Consider the following 17,293-nt stretch of genomic DNA (forward strand, 5'->3'; position numbering starts at 1 on the left):
TTATCAGATAGCCACTACTACACACTTGATCTTTGGATATGGTGCATATGTAAATGCTCATATCAATACAGCAACAAAATCATTGTGTATAAACCTCTTTAATCCCTGAGAAAAAAGTCACCGCAGCCCAGAAAACACAGAAACTAACAGTAATTGCCTTTATTTGCGAGGTGTGTAAACCGAGAAGTGACTGAAGTGTATACAAAGTCAAAATATGTATTCCTTGGTCTTCTGTTTTGTTTGTTTTTTTTCTTCCTTTTGGTAGCAAGTGATTTTTATGGACGTGTAGTACCATCAATCGCCGGCAGGATGCGCCAGATATTCTGCGAGCAGGAATTTGTCAGTGGTCCCAACAATTTCCTGTTAGCGACGGCTGGTCCCGGAAGATTTACCTTTCTCCTGACACGTAGCAGCCGCAGCGAAGTTGGCAGGGCTCTGGGCAGAGTTATCACACAGCACAGGTAAGAGTTTGCATGACCGTGGTGTTTCATAGCGTGAGAATAGTGATTAAGTTTGAAATGTTGGATTGAGTAGTAAGCCGTCGCTGATATTTTGTGTAAGTTAGGTCTGTGTCGGCTATTATGGCTAGCATTAGCTAGCCAATTAGCTGCAGAGTTAACGGTACGTTAGCCTCCCAAAGATTAGTAGCTCAGTGTGTACCGAAAGCACCAGTTATTCATCTACGTGTCCGTGGTCGTAGCTGTTGAACCATTTTATAGATGGAACAGTTACTAACAATAAGCCAAGAAAATGCTTGAAGCATACAGCTTACGGAATTGGTTTGTTTTGTTAGCCGCTTTAGCACTGATGCGTTTAGGGACCCAACTAGCGTTAATTGTTGTGAGGCTTATTGTTATATCTTATTGTTAACAAACAAATGGAAGGTAAAAATTTTGTTTTTTGTTTTTTTTTTTTTTTAATATGACTACTACTGTCACGTGGCGTTGTTTGTGCATTTAGGCTTGAAATTTGGTCGCTGCGCATTTGTGTACGATGACGTGTTTAAAGGTGTCAGGTAATTAACACAAAAAGATTAAACGCAACTAAATGCAAAGGTTGACATTTCGGATAACAACACTGAGTATTTCTAATTGATATTGATAGCTTACGAAGGAAGCTGGCATTGTTAAGCGAGTCTATGCTGTGCAGTGTAAGAGTGTTTTATCTGTATATAGAGCAGACGCATTAAAATAACTTTTCACGCTGATCGACTGTGTTTTCTTTTACTTTCAGAGTAAGAGATGTCGGGTTTTGACAACTTTAACACAGACTTTTACCAGTCCAGCTACAGTGTAGATGACCAAAGCCAAGCCGGCTATGGCTACAGCAACACTGACAACCCCTACAATAAGTAAGTGTATGAAGCCATTTTTAATTGATAATTTCTCAGCTGCTGGTACACTATTACTGGGCCATTTCAGGTGCTCAAAACTAATCTCCAGATCTTTTGGAAACTTGTGTATTTGACATGTAGTGCCATGTAAAAGTATTTTTCGCCTTCCTGATTTCCTAGTTTTTGCATATTTGTCACACAAATCATCAAACACATTTTAATATTAGACAAAGATTACCTGAGTAAATACAAAAGAGACGTTTCTAAAGCTTTTTTTATTTATTTTTTTTTAATTAAGTTTCCAGTTACTTATTATTGTGTATTTCCCAGGCCATATGGTCAATATGATTACTCCCAGCCCATGGGCTACTCATCCCCAGGAGTAATGCAGCCCCAGCAACCATACACCGGACAAATCTTCCAGCCCACACAGACCTACACACCATCAGCATCACAGTCCATGTACAGTAACAGTTTTGATGACGAGCCACCGCTGCTAGAAGGTATGTCAAGCACCAAGACTACATGCCGATGTGTTATGTCTGTCTGTCTGTCTATCAGCAAGATTGAGCAAAAATATTTCATTCCAGTCTCAATACTATAGAAAACCAGAGCAAAAGAGTAATCCATTAAATTATCTCGATTGCATTCTGTGAAATGTATCTCAATAGTTCTTCCAGTTATTCTTTCTTTTTAAGCAAGAAAGCTGACTAGTATGGTTGTTATCATTTGCTGAGAAAAATCATTTTACTTCTTGTTTCATAATACTATAAATTGAATGGCTTTGTTGAATTAAATCAGCTACTGCAAGTACTGTTTGTCAGTCTTTGATATGATTTCAAGGCAGTGTAGGAGGAGCTCCAGTTGAAGTCCCAACATGCAAAAGTTTAGCATTGTTGAAATCAGCCTTCAGTATCATCTCTGATATTCAGCAGAGAAACTGTCTCTCAAAGCATGAAATTAGAGTTTCACTCGCCTGTTGCAGTTGCTTCCAGACTCAGAGAATTTCATGACTACAAAACGATTTGATAGAATAAAAGCATTGATGGATCAAATGATGGAGTTCGGCCAAGTGTCTGCGTAACTGGCAGGCTTGATTTTTCTGACTGTTCTTGGCAGACCTATTGTTTTATTTTGCGTCTACTTACATGCTTGAGAAAGACTGCAGACATTTATTTATTTATTTTTAAGTGTTTCTGACTGTAGTGTTTGTAGATATTTGGTTCCAGTACTGTCTGTAGTCTTACAGTACCTTATCCCCAAAACAAGTATAAGTATATAAATCTGTACTCTGGGAAATCAGCACATTGTGTTTGACCGGTGTCAGTTGAAATTTTTGGTGTTAGTTTATCAAAATCCGGGTTAAAGACCTGAACTTGCATCTCTGCATTCAGAAATATACTTCCGTTATCTGTCATTTGACAATGATGATAATTTGTTTATGTGTAGCTGCTCCACAAACGCACAATATGTGCACTTGCCCACCCAGATGCATTTATATTGCAGTGTTGCTTATATGTGGAGATGCTTACACAAAACTATAAAAAGGCAGATTCAGTCTAATACAATTTACTCTGATGACTGATGATTACTCTGACCACCATCGATCCTGAACGTCGACTATTGGCACTACTTTACTTGACTTTGTCCTGCAGTTAAAACTGGATTCATCATATCTTCTCTGTACTCTTCTGTAATATGATCAGAATTCAGGGTAGAAAAAAAATAATACTGAACTGGTAATGTTTCATTGTGAGTTTCGTTTTAAGACTGAGCCATTATTTAGTTGGAAAATCTACAATTACGATTCAGATTTCAGGTGTGAAGACACACCTGAAAGCATTTCATCGAAGAAATCCCCGGTTGAGTATTTGTGGAGGACAGATGTGTTTGGAACCAATAGGGCCTGGTGTTTTTATAGAAAATAGTATAGTATAAATATCTGAAATGTCTCATCTCTTCTTCTCTTAGAATTAGGAATCAATTTTGACCACATCTGGCAGAAGACTCTGACGGTTCTCCATCCAATGAAAGTAGCAGATGGCAGCATCATGAACGAGACAGACTTGGCCGGGCCTATGGTGTTCTGTTTGGCCTTTGGAGCAACACTTCTTCTGGTAAATCATTTGGTTGATTTTTAGGTGAAAAATAAAAAGAAGATAAACTGGTAAAGACGAGTAATAGTACTTAAAAATAAGAAAATATTGGCTACTACATTAATAAAAGTGCCAAGTCTTAATTATAATTTGGGTAGATTGGTATCGATGTGTCAGAGGCTGTGTAGTCTTTTACATTACAAACTGTTAGCACTATCAGTAATGAAATTATCAGTAAAGTAAGTGTTCTGGTTTTGTTCAGTTGAACGTGCTCAAGTTATGAGAAAACTATGAATCTTTGTTTACCATGCACCATCTTTTTTTATGAGACTTATGCACAAGGCCTTCATCATGAGCTTCTGCTTCATTAGACTGTACCAAATTCATAGCTTTGATATCCACAGTAATTTTGTTTTTGTTTTACTTTTTTTAGTTTGAGTCTCATTATAATCTTGTGATCACAATCTCCTAGTGTGATCATTGAGTTAGATCTCAGTGTAAATGGCTGCTTCCAATCAAATCTGAGTCATGCAAATGGCTTTTTATTTATCAGCTATAGTTGAAACGGCACACAACTGCTGTGTAGTCAAATTATTTTTGTGTGTTCTGGCAATTAAATTACTGTTAAAAAACAAAAGCACAGAGCATATAACTGTACAAACTCAATGTGTGAACTGTTGGTGGGTGTAGTCCATATCTAATTGTGTGGATCTTTTTTTTTCCCCCTCCTCTCTGTTTACAGTCAGGTAAAATCCAGTTTGGTTATGTGTATGGCATCAGTGCAATTGGCTGCCTTGGCATGTACTGCCTACTCAACCTCATGAGTATGACAGGCGTGTCGTTTGGCTGCGTGGCCAGCGTGCTGGGATACTGCCTCCTCCCCATGATCATTCTCTCAAGTTTTGGAGTTCTCTTCTCTTTACAGTGAGTATACAGGAAAACAAAAAGGTTTATGATTGTTAATGTAGCCTGCAAATCTGGCAAAAGGACTTTTAAAAAGATATAGTATTTATTTACTAGATTAATATACAATCTACTAGTTTAAAATAAAGAGTTTTGTCGTATTATTGTAGTACAGCCCGTAAATAACATCAGTTATTAGTAGTAAGTCTAACTTTCTGCTTATTTTTGTGTCCTCTCTAGAGGCATGATGGGAATTATACTAACAGCAACAATTATTAGCTGGTGCAGTTTCTCAGCCTCGAAGATCTTCATCTCAGCGTTGGCCATGGATGGGCAGCAGCTGTTGGTTGCTTACCCATGCGCTCTGCTTTATGGGGTTTTCGCACTCATCTCCGTCTTCTAAAAACCGCAATTCATCAACAGTTTCAAATAACTGTTCCCCAGTTTCTGTAATGTCGGCCTAATTGGCGTAAGTGTAATTAGTGAAATTATTGGCTAATAATGCTGTTACTACAGAAAAGTGGGCGCTCCTGCCTAAATTGGTACCAGGATTTTTTTTCTGTCTTCTTTTATTGGCCTCCACCTTTCCCCACATTACAACTTGACCATTCGCAAGCTGGACTATATGGTGTCACACATGACTCCTCGTCGCCTTCCTCCCCTGATATGCGTCTTACAGGAGAAGACTGTCAACAAGCGTGCTGGGAGGGGGGATTTTCTGTGGACCGAGTTGAGCCTTAAATGGTCTTATACAGTCCTGTGATTTTTAAGGACATTAAGGGAACAAAGTGTTTTGGACACAGGTGGGAAAAAAACTGCAGTTTTCAAGAATAAAAATGAACCCTGCAACCTAATCTGAATTCAGCTAAAATCCCATTTGTCCTGATTTTTGTAAAAGCTTTTATGAGCGTTTTCTGCCTCCCATATATTTAGCAACAACAAGACTAAGGGAAACACCCACTTTCATTCTGCACAGGACTACATTAACAGCGAAGGGGTCGTCTCCTCCGCAACATCGCATTTTCTTCGCAACCGAAGAACCACAAACTTTATCAAGTGTGTCAGTTTTTGAACAGAAAGACAGCTGCTCTGCTACATCTAATGTATTTTATTATATTCTTTGGAGATTCCTTTGAGTTCTGATGCCTTTTCAGGAAGACAACAACAGTTTGCACAAAAACACTGCTCCCAAACCAAACCAGTTTGATCAAATGCTCAGAATTAATATTGGTAGAGATGCTGTATGTCTAGGTACAGAAGTGTCTCTATAGGTTTTCGTTCTTGTATGTATCCCTTTTCATCTCTTAAATCTTTATTTTTAGAGACGACTCACTTAATGCTTTGATGTGTCATCTGTTGTTCATGTCTTCTTATGCACATTAAAGTTGTTTTTGAAGGTTACCTGCTGTGTGGGTAAATGTTTCGGTGGTCACCCTAAGAAATTCTACGACCTCTATGAAGACTTAAAAAAACATTTTATTTGGGCCACGGACCCACTGTTGTTTGTTGGCTGGCAGAGAAAGAAACATTCAACATTCTCCTACAGTGCTAAAGCTTGGCCAAGTGAGGGCACTGTCAGCCTACAACTACAGACCCTCAGCTTCAGGTGTAGCCCATCTGCTATGTGGTGTGTGGAGGACATTAGAAAGATTACACTGAAATCCAATTTGTTCTGAAACAATGCCACATGTCTGCAAATGCAAGAACCTGCAGCTTCCTATTGAAATAATGGGTTCAAACCTGTTCTTTTCTTCACTCTTTTAGCTTTTCTTTGTTTTATACACACGCATACAAAGAGCATCCTTAAATGGATAATAACCCACTTTAGATAGATGAATAATTCAACAATTTAAAAAGGACCCTTTTTTTTCTATTCCAACAAACTTAACACCAAAACAAACTTAGCATTTCAAGAAGACCTAGTGGGAGAAGTCTGATCAAAGGCCCCTTCATATAGACATTCTGTGTATGTGTGGTCTTAATTTGAGTGTCAATTTCAACCTGTACTTTCATAACGTGTCAAAGCTATTAATGGATGGAAGACTGTAATGTTGCACTTTGATGCAGATGTTCTCAGTTTCTCGATTAATAAAAGAGTCATTTCAGGAATTTTTAACTCATGTTCACCGCATTGAGTGTCTCGGGTGCTCCAAATTATTATGCAGTTATGCATCGCCTCAGCTCTGGGGATCAATGAAGCCTTCTCTGTACGATAGAAGCGAACAGGATGTTGACATTCAAACATTCTAACGTACAGTATTTGCTTTCAGGCGGTTTCCAGAGCTCATAGATTTCAGTGCCTTGCATCTCCATTCACTCAGAGGTTCACTGTTACATTTTCCTCTTGGGCTTAGTTTTTTTTTTTCCTTCTTTCTGTCAGTAGTTGCTGTGGGAATACTCTGCGCCCGTGGCAGTCCTGTGGTAATGTTAAGGAAAGGAAGTTGATACGTCTCATTTCCTATTTGTAAAGTAGTTCCTCAAAATCATTTTAGTCACAATTTAACTGTTTTGTCTCTGTTTTTGAACATCAGTTCACAGATGGATACAGAATTCACTGAGAGGCAATAGTCACTCTTCTAAATACATTTCTCTACAGTTTCCCAATTGCAGAATTGCAACACTCTGGAACATCGAAATTCCTCTGGAAAACCCCCAAAATGTAAAAAAATAAATAAAAAATTAAGTGTGTATCCAACAGAGGCAAAAAATATTTAAACACCACAAAGTTGAGATTCCTAAAGTCTAATAGTTAAGAATTGTCAACAAGATCAAGTACTGTTTAAAAGAGAATCCAGCTTTTCCCTTTTTCTGGACTGGACTGGACTCTCCCAAACACGTCACTATAAGACTGGACTCTCACACACGTCACCACACGCACCACCACACATTTCCTATAATCCTATAATTCCTATAATTTATAATCCTTATCTTTATAATCTCTTCTGCTATTTGCACATTCTTTACTGTAAATTCCTAAGTTAATTTGTAAATTTTTGTAGTAAATTGTAAATATTGTAAAACTTTTCTTCTGTCATTTAATGGTCGGGCATTGTACAGCTACAAGCATTTCACCCCCATGTCATACTGTGTATGGTTGTGTGTGTGTGACAAATAAAATTTGAATTTGAATTTGAATTTGAATTTTTCATCGCCTCCTGAATATTTACACTCAGGCGCCTCCAGGTGACAGTGTTGAGTTACTGTCCGTATGACTCACTGGATTTTGTGTTTTTCATGTATTCACTGGTTACAATATGAAGTATATATCCCCTGGAGCAATGACTGCATTGTCGCTTCTTTTCACATTTAGTCATAAAATTTATGTCTCACTCTAGCCCAAGATCATCCGGTAGCCAAACACACCCATCCCATTTTACTCTGTACTCTGACTTTTTTTTGTTCATTTTTCGTTTTTGTGATTGGCTTTTAAACTTTCGGTTTGTTTCTTTTGTAATTACTTAAGTGCCTCAAGTAGGAGAATATATCGAAATCCAAATCTTTTTCACCCACGTAAAGTTCTTATGAATAAATAAATAATTGTTTGAAATCAAAACCATTTTATTTTACGACATGGGCGCAAAGTAATATTAATCTTTGTATTCACTGGAATAGATATATAGTGCCACTTTTGCTGCTTCTGTTGTGCCAGTACTTGTACAGCTAGTAAAATATTACTAATTCTAAAATTCATCTTCACCTTCATGCTGTTTTAGGAGTAGCTTATCATTCTGTTTGTCTCTGAGGAATAAGGCCCACCATTATGTCATCTAATGTTGGATAATCTCACCTCCATCTGGCTGGCCTGGGACACAGTCTGTTCTACCCAGCAAGCATGCCTGGCTGACCAGTGAGCTGCAGATAATATTGAAACTGTCCCCAAGAAAACACCCCATTTTACACAGAGCTTGAGAGAAATACATAGAGCGATAAAAGCTTCTGAGATTACGAAAGAAGGGGAAGAAACTATTATGGGGAAACCACTTAAAGCTCATTGTTTCAGAAAGATTGTGATAATATTGCGGGTCGCTTGCAGGCTGAATTGCTGTAAATCAGGATGCATGTGGCATTCGTGCAGCCTTGGAAAACAAAAGTCAGCATTTCAACTTTTTCTTTTAAAAAAAGCCACATTGGAACCTGGAATTTGTTTTCCATTTCCTTCCTGCAGTTAACTTGGTTAGCATGTGCAGTGCCTTCATGGGAAGATTTTCATTACTCAGAATTAAAAACAAAAGGAAATCAAAGAAGCCACAAAATTGTCATTGTTGGATTTTTTTTTTTTTTTTTGGGGGGGGGGGTGCAAAGTTAAAGTCACTGTGTAACTCCTAACTCTATTTATTGAGAATGTCATTTCTTTTCTTGTCTAAATGAAAATGTTCATACATAATTGAGTTCATGCATCTACTTCTATAACAATTTTTTTTTTTTTTAAATATGTTTAAATATCATATTTTATGAGAAATTATTTTTATTTTAAGTCACTGACAGCAGCAGATTTTACTGGATAAGAGGTGTAGCTTGTGTAAGCAATACACTCCAAAAGGCCTTGGAGCAGTGAGGCTGATAAGGATGTCATCTTCAGTGAGGTGCCAGAGAAGCGACGGGTGGAAATGTAACAATTTGTATTCAGCAACGCAGTGCTGCCTTTTAATGCATCTGCAAAGCCAACAGCACATGAATATTCACTGAGCAACTGTTAGCACAGCACTGAGTGTGATATGCTCCTGCACTTCATTAGGCTAATTGTACCCCTCATTGTACTGTGGACTCTTCTAACAGTTGATTCAGAACTCAATGAACTAATGCAAACACTGCAAGGCCCGATCAGCCGAGTCTGGCTAAGATGAAATATGGATGTGTATGTGAGCGCGTGCATGTACTTCAGTGCATGCTCCTGTGTATTCATGAGTCTAAGTGTAATTTGTGTACAAGCACTCCTGCACAAGCATGTACTTCTGTGTGCATATTGCATATTTGTGTATTCTAAGCGACATGCTCACAGGAACTCCTAATTCTTTATGTAAAAAGATCTTTTTTTGAGAGCAAGGACAAATGCATGCATAAGCTAAACATATTTTAAGAGACAAATGCATTTACACATCAACATACACTCACCACAAACCTTATTAGGACTCCCTTTGGTCTTCAGAACTGCATTAATTCAGTTCATGTTGCAGATTCGACAAGGTGCTGAAAACATTCCTCACAAATTTTGTCTTATTTAATGAATCATTTCAATGTAAACAGCCATCTCCTGGAAGTTTTCAGTCTTTTGAATATGTGGCTTTACAGCTGAAGGCCCCATCCAAAGTTGTGTTTCTTAATGTTTACATGTTTCCCAAATACTGCACAGACTTTTTAATGATCTCAGTGAACTGCTGTCTGTGATCTGTGTTGATTTTGACTGTGTAATTATTGTTGGGGTTTTTAACATCCATGTGGACATCCCTCAGGACAAAGGGACTAAAGACCTGAGTAACACTCTGGGCAACATTGGGCTGACTCAGCATATAACAGAGGCCACACATAATAGAGGACACACTCTTGACCTACTGATCTCCAAGGGCCTAAGCATTTCAAAGGTTACTGTAGGGCTGCTCGATTATGGCAAAAATGATAATCACGATTATTTTCACTGAAATTGAGATCTCGATTATTTGACGATATTTATTTAACCCTTTAAGACCTACCATAAAACCAAGTCCGCCAGAGCTTTTTTTTTTTTTTTTTACATGCTGTAGTGCCATTTTTGGGAGCATTTCAAGTTGTTATACATCAATACAACTGTTATAGCCCATATTTTAATAATATGTATGCATTAAGTCCATAGTAATTACATTAATTACAAAAAAGTGCAATAAACTACAAAAAAATTGAAAATCGTTTTTGTTTTGTTTTTTACATATATTTCTACTTGGGGAAATTTAAGAGGCTTATCCCTCAAAACTTTAAATACAAAAAAGTTGCAAAAAATAGTTTCCCACCACAGTAAATTTATTTTGAGTGTCTTCATAGTTTTATTTTGGAGATACAGCAATTTTTATATACTGCAGGAAAAACAAAAGACAATCCTATGATGCAAATTTGCAAAGAAAACAGCATGTGCATCAAAATAAACTATTTCCAGCAGTGCAATTCGAGTTCTAAGCATCACAGAAACTATTCAGAAAAGTCAAACATGACTTATAAAAACACCAGTATAGGCTTTTAAGGCCTACAAGTAAAAAACTACATTTTCCGTGAAAATGACGTCGGTTTTGGACAGGAAATGGCGGACATGCGATAGTTCGCGTTGACATCTAATCTCTAAGGCTAAACCCTACATACCACACAAAGATATGGAGAAACTCATTCATGCTTTCATTATGTCAAGACTGGACTATTGTAACTCACTCTACTTGGGTCTACAATCTTCTCTTCTGCAGCGTCTGCAGCTGGTCCAGAATGCCGCAGCACGTCTCTTGACCGGCACTAGAAAGTTTGACTCTATCACCCCTGTTCTGAAAAATTTACACTGGCTTCCTATCAAATATCGAATTGATTTTAAAATTCTATTGTTTACTTATAAAATTTTGAACAATATGGCACCTGACTACTTAGCTGATCTCCTCTGTCTGTACAGCCCTCAGAGAGCACTAAGATCATCGGGCCAACTGCTCTTGGTGCAACCTAGGTCTCGGCTGAAGACCAGAGGAGACCGTGCCTTTGCCGTTGCTGCACCCAGGCTATGGAATACTCTCCCTCTTCATATTCGCGCGTCAGATTCCATTCAGTCTTTTAAATCACGTTTAAAAACGTATTTGTTTGATCTGGCATTTAAGGCGAATTAGGGTAATTTACATCTGGCTCTGTATTTAGATTATGTAATTATCTTATTTTATATATTTGTAATTTATATTTTATTGTGATTTTATTTGTACTGCGATTTTAATGGAAAGCACTTTGGTGTACTTCGGTCTTAAAAATGTGCTATATAAATAAATTTTGATTGATTGATTGATTGATTGACATCTTTTTCATTGTGGGAAGTGTTACGAACAGCTGATCGGATTGGCAAACCGTGTTTCTGGAATATTATTTTTTTGTTCCTGCAAGCGCTTTTTATGCAATTTTTGCAAAGCTTTATGTGGAAGGAAACCGTGACCGAGGACAGGCTGATGGCATAAGATGTAAGTACAACTCCTCTGGCGTCATATGCAAAACAAATTATTGCGCTAGCTTACGTGGTTCCGGTTCTACAGGGATTTAAAGGGTGAACAATAACAATGTATTGAATAATGACTTTAAAAAATAATATAAAATAGTGTGCAAATACTGATAACAGTGCAAATGTTTGCAATATAAAAAATAAATGAAAAATGTAAACATCTATGTCTAGTGAACTTTGCAGTGTTGCTCTGTGGTTCAGTTACGACACTGTAGCAAAGTGTACACACTATGTCTACTTGATCCACGTCAAGTAGAACCCATAATGTTTCCACACCACTGAAGTTTTTTTTTTTTTTACCTCTCTTTTCAACCAACGGCAGTCACTCTCCTCCCCAAATAACTTCTGCTTAGCTTTCCGAGCTTCCCTTGGGTCTTCTTAATTGTTGTGATACGTGTTGGAAATGCAGAGAGGTGCGCTCGATTTGCCACACGGAGCAGCGCGAGAGTAAAGCACGAGGGAGGGGCTAATAATCGGCTCAGTCATTTTTAATGATCGTTGAAAGCCCAGATCGTAATCGTGATTAAAATTTGATTAATTGAGCAGCCCTAGGTTACTGTGTCTGATGTGGGCCTGTCTGATCATTACTGTGTTTTCTTTGAAAGTAAAATTTCAGCCCACACAAATATATCAACAGCAGTGATCACAAAACGGTGTGTAACTGAAAACAGTAGTGAGATATTTAACCAGGTCTTCCCCTTAACACCTGACCTGTCCAGAGGTTCGGTCAATGAGCTCGTCAATAGCTTCAATGCTAAAATGTTAAATCTCATGGACACCATTGCTCCCATTAAGGTGAAGGTTATCTCTGGAAGGAAAAAGTCTCCATGGAGAAACTCCACACTGGTGAAAAATGAAAACGAGAGTGTAGGAAAGCTGAGCGCAGATGGAGAAAAACAAACCTCCAGGTTCATTATGACATCTATAAAGAGAAACTTCACAATTATAATTTACAACTGAGGATTGCAAGGAGGTCCTACTTCTTTGACATCATCACCAAAAACAGTCTGTCTGTGAAGGTTCTCAGTCATCCAGGTCATCGTAGTCAAAGGAGCTTGCAAAGAAAAGGTCACCAGAGAACTTCAATCTATACACCCAAAAACCACAAACCAGGCGAGAAATTTGGGTGTAGCGATGGATGCAGACCTAAACTTAGAAAAACACATTAAGACAATAACAAAATCAGCTTACTATCACCTCAAGAATATTTCAAGGATAAAAGATTTGATTACTGTAACAGCATCTTTACAGGTCTACCTAAAAAATCAGTCAGACAACTACAGCTCATTCAGAACTCTGCTGCTCGAGTCCTCACTAAGACCAAAAAAGTGGACCACATCAGTCCAGCTCTGAGGTCTTTACACTGGCTGCCTGTCAGTCAGAGGATAGACTTTAAAGTTCTGATGCTGGTCTATAAAGCTCTGAATGGTTTAGGACCAAAATACATCAGTGACCTCCTGACCCAGTATGAAACTTCCAGATCCCTCAGGTCATCTGGATCCGGTTTTTTATCAGTTACCAGAGTCAGAACCAGACACGGAGAAGCTGCATTCAGCTTTTATGCTCCTTATATCTGGAACAAACTCCCAGAAAGCCTCAGATCAGCTGAAACACTCAGTTTATTTAAATCCAGGTTGAAGACTCACCTATTCTCAGCTGCATTTGAATAAAACACCAAATCCACACTGTTATGCTTAAATTTCAAAACTTACATTTTAACTACTGATTTTATCTACTGTTCTGATTTTATCTACTGGGTTTTTTTTTTTTGTTTTTTTTAATCAATTTCAAATCATGCTTTTTATTTGTTTTTGTTCTTTAATGTCTCTGTAAAGCACTTTGAATCACCTTGTTGTTGAATTGTGCTATATAAATAAACTTGCCTTGCCTTGCCTTCCATATTGACCTGATAGAATCGCACAGTTGCTGCAGATTTGTTAGCTGCACATCAATGATGTGAATTTCTCATTCCACCACTCCAAACGTCCTCTGTTGGATTGTCATTGTCGTGTTCAAAAAGCCAGTTAAAGATGTTAGAAGCAGTCATCATTACACTGCGGTCATAAAGGGATGGACATGGTCAGCAACAATACTCAGGTAGGCTGCGATGTTTAAACTATGCTCAGTTGGTACTAAAGGGCTCAAAGCGTGTCAAAAAACACTATTACCACCAGCCTGAATTGTTGCTACAAGGGAGGCTGAATCCATGACTTCATGTTGTTTATTACACATTCTGACTCTACCTTCTGAATTTTGGAGCCTGTTTGAATTGTAGCCTCAGATTCCCTTTCCTAACTGAGAGAGTGTTCCCGTCAGGTCCACTTAATGGCTCTGCAATATGTGACAGTTGCAGGAAAATCACTAATAATTTCTTAATTCATTAATGAAGTTTTCAGTAAATTGCCATTCTAGTAAACATACAAAAAATTCAGGTTATTTCTAGAGATGGCACGATACCACTTTTTTATGTCCGATACCGATACCGATATCATAAATTTGGATATCTGCCGATACCGATATGAATCCGATATAGTGTTGTTACGAACTTGTATGTCCATGTGTTTGTTTGTGCAGGTGTTGTGTTTTTTCTATGTTAATTTAGCTGTGCCAGGGCCCTGTTCCGATTGGTGCGTGGATATACTGCCCCGGCGTGATTGGATCCAGCTGGAGGACCCGCCCATTAAAAGGAGGCTGGAGTGCTACAGCGGGAGAGGCCCTCGCGTTTCTCCTCATCACCCAGCAGTAGTCCTGTGGTAGCCGCTGGCTGCAGTATACGCTTGAAAGTTGTGGAAGTGGAGTGGGTAGGGGTGAGCTGCCATTTCTTTTGATCACCCGTTTTCTCCTGTTTTGAGTTAGTTAAGGAGGTCAGACTCTGTCTTTATTTTTGACTTTGTCTTGGTAAGGTCAGGGGTGCGGGATTTGTGTAGGTTTGTTTTGTTTATTGTTTTGGCCTTGGCTCACCCTGAAGTGTTGACACTCCCGTTTTGGTTCTCTTTATTCACATTGTAAATAAATCACCTCATATCTAACGGATTGGTTTCGTGTGACTGCTTGGGTCTTGGGGGGGAAGCGAGTGCCTCGCTCATGTTATGGCCTGGCCCTAGACGGGTCGCAACAGTGTTTTTTAATCAACAAAACTGTTTTTTTAAAATATCTTGCTGCATTTTGTATAAGTTCATACTCAAGTTTAAAACAACAACTACACTAAAGCTATTCTGTTATACCTGTATGCAAAAAAAAATATTTCATAGTTCAGCAATACTGATCAATCTAATAAACTTAAACCTACACCATCCTCCCTATTCTGGTATTTTAAAGAGTACTTTGCGTAAATATTAAGCAACCTAACTAATAGGGTTCCAACTCCCAGCAACAAAAATAAATAAATAAAAAATAGGGAACCACCCCTCACGCGCCACCTCATGATGCTTAATCGATGTAATCAACCTTAATTTGATGCAGTGTGAAAAAAAAATGCACAGAAATCAATTATTTTTCAAGAAATATTAAATAGATTCAACATCTTTCTTCAACAGAATTGCAGACTGCACAGATGCTACCTTCCCAAAGGAAAAAGTACTATAGCTTACTAGGGTATATTAGACTTAACAGTTACTATATACAGTAATGGACTTCTATACATTTTACATCAGATTAAAACTTTGGGTGTAAGATTCAGATAATTATTTAATAACAGTCAGACATTTTAAATGAAAATAAGAAAGAAAAGTATGTCTTTGTGCCCCCTTTTCCCTGTTAATGCCCTATCGGCCCCCCTGGCTAAACTTTGCTAGATCCGCCCCTGCACAGTTACAGCCGTCAGCTGTGTAGAAAAGGATCCTGGTGTAGAAAGTAATATTAAATAAATTCTAACAACAGTTTATCAAGCTTAAACGTGCTGCTGTTGTTCAGCCGCTGGTTTCCTCTTTCTGGTGCAAAGTGGGCCAAAAACAAAGAAGAGAGACGGACTCCCGACAGAAAAGCCGATCAGCTGATCATTAAATAGAGGTTGTAACCTCAACTCTTTTCATTGTTGTTTTTCAGTTCGGAGCTTATAGTTGCAATTCTCACACGTCTTGACAAAAGGTTTTTAAAAGTCCCTGAAGTCATTGCTGTGATATCATGCTTGGGTTATCAAAGAAATACTCTTCATCTTCGATGAAGACCATCATTAGAATGATGAAGGCTTTGAGCCTAAAAGATGATCCAACCCAACAGCCAGTGTCTACAAGCCAAGTACGGAGCAGTTTCTCCACTGGAGTGCAAAGTCCACCCAGTGTGATGAAACTATCATTGGTTGATCAATCTGCTTTAACTAGCAACAAACTTGCATCAAAAAGAAAGCGATCTGAAGTTGAGGATCGACTTGATGACAAAAGAAGCTTCTCCACAGCAAAGAAGCAACGGCGTTTCTCAAAAGAGAAACCCTGCAGTCACACTGAAGTGAGCAAGACACAGAAGAGGGTACCTAACATATGGATCATCGGCTCAAGTTACATAAAGCGAGGAGAATGGGCAGCACGCCACGTGTTTGGAGAAAACTTTGGACTTGATGCCAATGTTCATTGGTTTGGAAAAACAGGGATGCGCTGGGATGGCGTCCTTCTTCGTTTTGATGCAGAGTTGATGTCCAGAAAGAGTCCACCTGATATTTTGGTCATTCATGCAGGCGGGAACGACTTGGGACTCGTATCCGCCCAGGAACTTTCCTCTGCAATGACTAAAGACTTGACTGAACTGCATGCAAGGATCCCCTCCATGACAATCCTATATTCCTGCATCAACAAACGCCAAGTGTGGAGGTACAGAAATCCAAAGTACATTATGGACATGGGCGAAAAAACTGTAAACTCAATCATGAGAAAGGCAGTTCATTCCTTTGGAGGCTTCATCATTGAACATCCCTCCCTGAAATATTATGACGAAACCCTATTCGGACAGGACGGAATTCACTTCAACAAGAAGGGAAATGACGTGTTTCTGACCAGCATCCGCTGTGCCATCGAGAAGATCCTTTAGAATTTGTCTCACAGAAAATAGACTTGAGAAAACGCACGACCTCTGGCAACCCCAACCTACCATCTGACATCAGGAGCTCTATCAAAACTGTCTTTATTTGATTACTTTAATGTAGTCAAATAAAAATGAGTACAAATCTGAACACTTAAAGTAAACTTCATTAAAATAAAATGATAAATAGATAAATACAAGCTGAATAGTTCAATGTCTTGGCTTCGTTTTAAAGTTTTAATGGTGTCTCTATGTGAATGTGTATGGAAGTAGTTAGAGTTGAAAGACGAGTAAGGTGAATGAGAATTTGAAGATCCTCCCTTTGAATTACATGGAAAATTTTTGTTGAATAAAGTTGAATAATTTAAAAATTATAAATGTTAAAAATGAGAAAAATACAAGCAGTAATGTCCTAAAGAAGAGGAATCTAATGGTGGTTGAATGGGTTTTCTAAGTTGAACGGTGTTGAAGAAGATAGATGCTGAAAACGTATGGAATATATAAAATGGAATAATAAAGATTAAAAGAACAATACTGTGAATGCTGATAAACATTCACACTAATTATACATGAAACATTAGTGAATATGTATAAGTGCAGACATATTCACTGTAAATACCGTGTACATTTTATTTAGTATGTACTTTGTAAGAACAGCTGCAGCAAGTAAAGTTGGATTTCAGTTCTTCTAAAGCCTAAAGTCATTTTACAAGGCCTTCAGGCAGAGAGGCCTAAACAGAAACTGCA

General features: G+C 38.2%; 2 protein-coding genes across 2 annotated transcripts; both read left to right on the forward strand.

Moving 5' to 3' along the window:
• The first annotated feature begins 392 nt into the window (after nt 1-392).
• Nucleotides 393-5,890, forward strand: yipf5 (Yip1 domain family, member 5). Its single transcript, XM_085363958.1, has 6 exons — nt 393-461; nt 1,234-1,351; nt 1,664-1,836; nt 3,305-3,450; nt 4,172-4,353; nt 4,573-5,890. The coding sequence occupies exons 2-6, from the start codon at nt 1,242-1,244 to the stop codon at nt 4,733-4,735; spliced, it is 774 nt and encodes a 257-aa protein (XP_085220084.1). The 5' UTR covers nt 393-461; nt 1,234-1,241; the 3' UTR covers nt 4,736-5,890.
• A 9,804-nt stretch (nt 5,891-15,694) lies between these two features.
• Nucleotides 15,695-16,555, forward strand: LOC146624481 (uncharacterized). Its single transcript, XM_085363450.1, has one exon. It carries the CDS (start codon nt 15,695-15,697, stop codon nt 16,553-16,555), a length of 861 nt encoding a protein of 286 aa, XP_085219576.1.
• The last annotated feature ends 738 nt before the right edge of the window (nt 16,556-17,293 follow it).

Source organism: Diplotaxodon limnothrissa, linkage group LG10, assembly GCF_057381915.1.
Source record: "Diplotaxodon limnothrissa isolate DT_005_m linkage group LG10, D_limnothrissa_male_GT1.1, whole genome shotgun sequence".
NCBI lineage: Eukaryota > Metazoa > Chordata > Actinopteri > Cichliformes > Cichlidae > Diplotaxodon > Diplotaxodon limnothrissa.

Bases quoted from the DNA above. Each gene is read 5' to 3' on its own strand.
- yipf5 (XM_085363958.1), top strand. From the start codon at position 1,242: ATGTCGGGTTTTGACAACTTTAACACAGACTTTTACCAGTCCAGCTAC. The intron at 1,352-1,663 runs GTAAGTGTATGA...TGTATTTCCCAG, and splicing joins ACTGACAACCCCTACAATAA to GCCATATGGTCAATATGATT. The intron at 4,354-4,572 runs GTGAGTATACAG...TGTCCTCTCTAG, and splicing joins GGAGTTCTCTTCTCTTTACA to AGGCATGATGGGAATTATAC.
- LOC146624481 (XM_085363450.1), top strand. From the start codon at position 15,695: ATGAAGACCATCATTAGAATGATGAAGGCTTTGAGCCTAAAAGATGAT.